The sequence below is a fragment of the Zingiber officinale genome, chromosome 11A, assembly GCF_018446385.1.
Source record: "Zingiber officinale cultivar Zhangliang chromosome 11A, Zo_v1.1, whole genome shotgun sequence".
Classification (NCBI taxonomy): Eukaryota; Viridiplantae; Streptophyta; class Magnoliopsida; order Zingiberales; family Zingiberaceae; genus Zingiber; species Zingiber officinale.
In genome coordinates this window covers 28,659,676-28,663,420 of record NC_056006.1, presented here as the reverse complement: position 1 = coordinate 28,663,420, position 3,745 = coordinate 28,659,676, and the positions used below count along the sequence as shown (strand labels likewise).

General features: G+C 32.6%; 1 protein-coding gene across 1 annotated transcript; it reads left to right on the top strand.

The window, feature by feature from the left end:
* Window positions 1–1,165: 1,165 nt before the first annotated feature.
* On the top strand, window positions 1,166–3,444 carry LOC122032105 (ubiquitin-conjugating enzyme E2-17 kDa-like). The gene is made up of 5 exons (XM_042591352.1): window positions 1,166–1,488; window positions 1,633–1,727; window positions 2,656–2,783; window positions 2,961–3,065; window positions 3,160–3,444. Exons 2-5 carry the CDS (start codon window positions 1,658–1,660, stop codon window positions 3,301–3,303), a joined length of 447 nt encoding a protein of 148 aa, XP_042447286.1. The 5' UTR covers window positions 1,166–1,488; window positions 1,633–1,657; the 3' UTR covers window positions 3,304–3,444.
* The last annotated feature ends 301 nt before the right edge of the window (window positions 3,445–3,745 follow it).

Sequence of the window (3,745 nt, the reverse complement as noted above, 5' to 3'; positions counted from 1 at the left end):
ACAACGAACACTTTTTGTCGCTATATAAGGTTAGCGATGACAAAATAGGTGGTAGTGACGAATAAATTTGCCGCTAAATACCTAATGTTTTTTGTAATGATGGTGATGTTATGAAAAAAAAAAATCAACATGAAGATAGTCATATTTTAACAAAAGCAACCCAAAATGACGATGCTTCGATCAAAGTAGAAAAGTAATTTTCTTTTTAAAAAGTAATTTTAAATTTTTTATTTCATATATATTTTTATTAAACTATTTAAAAATATTAAAAAATTATTAAATTTTTTATTTTTATAATTTTTATTAACGTTTTTTATATTTTATTTTATTAAATTATTTTTTATTATAGTTTTAAAATTATAAATAAAAGATAAAAAAATTATTAAATTTTTTTTTATAATTTTATTAGCCTTTTTTATATTATATTATTTTTTATTAAAGTTTTAAAATTCTAAAAAAATAGATAAATTTAGATCATCTTTAATTTAATGATTTTAAAGTTTTTAGTTATATCAATAAATTTCTTAATAAAATAATTAAGTTTTTATTAACTTTTTATTTGATTCGATTTAAATAAAAAATTAATTTTTAATTAGGGTTAAAAATATAATATTTTAGGAATTAAGTGTGCCTTTTATTAAAAAAAAAATCAAAGTGCCCTTTTTGTTAAAATGTCGATGATATAGAGTTTCCAAGAAGAAGAGTTCATGGAGCTCAAAGAGTCCAGCAAGATTTCAGCTTGGATCACACCTATTTTCTCTCTCTCTCTCACTAAATCTTTGTCTGTCAGATCGTTGGAGCTGAATTGAGCCTCAACTTTCTAGGATCGACTCGGATCGACTCAGATTGGATCGACTCAGATTGGATAATCGGGTCGGATTCATTTTTAGCACCCCTATTCGTAGTCGTGATTCACGACTTTGCTGTGAGCTCTAGCATGGCTGTAAATTGTGGTTGTGACCAAACTATGGGAGCGACTTGTAATGGATGAAAAAATATTTAAAAGTAATTACATTTATCCATGAATTATTTTTTATTAAATAAATAAAAAAATTTATTTTAAGTATTGAACCAACCGGTCGGGTTCGATTTTAAAAACCAGTGCTCCCTTTGGAACGAAGCAGTGTATATTTATAATATAGAAGATAGCCGGATCTTTAGGAAGTATGATTATATATTTATAATCGAGAGAGATATAGAAGGAAGGATATAGAATCGCATTCCCTAATTGTCATCCTAGTCGGCGGTCTGCCGAATCAGGCAAGCTGGAATTTTTAGGAAGTATGAATATATATGTATAATCGAAAGAGATATGGAAGGAAGGATATATAATCTGATTCGCATCCACCAATTGTCGGCGGTCTGCCGAATTAGGCAAGCTGCCAACGGTTTTTTTTACCTATAAACATCGAGCGCCGCCTCGCTCTCTCTTCCTCCAAGGAGAGGAACGCTCGCGATTGGAGAGGCGAAGGAAGGGACCCTAGCGAGGTAATAATTTCTCTCTCTCTCCCGTTCTCCGGTTGCCGATCGGTTCCAATTTTTGATTTATTTGTTCAGGAATCGCATTCTCGTTGCTTTAAATTAAACGCCTTGATTACTTACTTGTGCGTTTGTTTGTTTATTTATGATTAGAGTCGTTCTGGTTCGCTGCTTAATTATGGCTTCCAAGAGGATACAGAAGGAGTTAAAGGACTTGGAGATGGACCCGCCCCTGTCATGCAGTGCAGGTAGACACTGTTTCTGGTTGCTCTGATGATCTTTTATGCAGTGGATCAACTGCATCCATGTCGCTTGTTTAGACTCTGTTTTTTATTTATTATTTCCTATGGGAATCAAAGAATGCTTCATGAAATCACGGAAGGACTGATGTTTCAACTGAAGCTTGACGTGTGTTCTCCATAGATTTCATGCACGCTAAATTGCTGATAAATTGCATATATGGCACACTTTGATGAAGACGAAGCATAATTAATTATTAATTAATTAATTAATTAATTAATTAATTAATATTATCCTTTTCACAGTCCTATCTTGGGTTTTGATCCCTCATATATTTCTTAACCTTTGAGAAATGGCCGTATGAGAGAAAATTGACACTCATGCATTATTGAGTTAGTATTGTTCCAATATTTATGTCCATGACTCTATTTACTACATTCTACTCCTAAAATAGCGGTCCATGTCCCTTTTAACTTATTGGTTACAAAATATGCACCTTGAGATTATTTATCGAATAAAATTTGAATATGGGAAATGAAGTCGTCAAATTTTGTTTTAAAGTGTTTTGCGCATTATTCCCAGACTCCATACTCACATCTCTGTGCAATAAATTTTCAATCTTTATCTTGCCACATATAATCAAGTGTTTCATTATATTGATTTTGTTTGCTAGGCTTAGTTTAGTTTCTCTCTCTATCATTTAAGAGCTTTTAGACGGATAGCTAATGATATCTGCACAACACCTTGATTATTGTCCTGATTGTTGCCCACAAACGGTGGTGACCATATTCTTGTTTAATGATGGATGTTAAGAACAAATTGTGATGGTTATTGGTTTACAGACCATTCAATTTTAATTATACTTGATATAGATCTATCAACTGATTTATTAATACATCTGTTTCATTTTTTCTTGTCCATTATTAACATTGCTAGGTCCTGTTGGTGAGGACATGTCCCACTGGCAAGCCACCATTATGGGACCTGCTGATAGCCCATTTGCAGGCGGTGTATTTTTAGTGAGTATTCACTTTCCACCAGATTATCCCTTCAAGCCACCAAAGGTAGGCCTTTTAATATTGTTAAGTGATGAAGTTAGTTAGCGATGAAGAAAAATATAATTTGTTACTTTTTCAATTTAATTACTTTTCTTTTCTCCTATATCCTTCCTTTCAAGTCAACACAGTATTAAGGAATTTCATCTCAACTGGATTCATGCTTCATTTTCATTGATCTTGCAGATGAAATTTCTAACACAAGTCTATCACCCAAATATCAACAGTAACGGCAGCATCTGCCTTGACATTCTGAAGGAGGAATGGAGTCCTGCTTTGACAATATCTAAGGTAGTATCTTCAGAAATTCATAGAAGATTATTGGACTATATTTCCTTGATGCTACCAAAGAGAACCTAACTGGCAATCTGAATTCAAATTTTAGGTGTTGTTATCGTTGTGCTCACTCCTCACTGATCCCAACCCTGATGATCCTTTGGTTCTTGAGATCGCTCAAGTTTACAAGACTGATCGAGTCAAGTATGAGACCACTGCCAGGTCATGGACTCGGAAATATGCCATGGGTTAAATATTCGCGTGATGTAAACCAATCACTTATGTTTTTATTTCATTAAGTAGGGTTGGTTATATAGCATCACTTATGCAATTGAACTTTCCCTACTATATTATTTACATTTAAATAATTTTTATCATATTCTATCATTGTCAATTAAGTTTTCTTTGATATTTTATTTTTGAGTAATTTGTATATTTATAATGACACAGCGTCAATGGCAAGTGTGAGAAGATTTTTACAATGAGTCCTCTAAGTAATTAAATCTGTTGCCTAGATCAATTATTACATTCAAGCTCTAGAGTCTCTTAAGCTCTAGAGTCTCTTAAGCTTCTAACGAGTCCATCGTCTTAACCATTTATCGAACTCAAACTCAAACTACACGCTTAACATGATTTCGAAACATTAAAACCCATGAGAGAGAGACTTACAAGATCAATACTCAATGTCGAGAAGC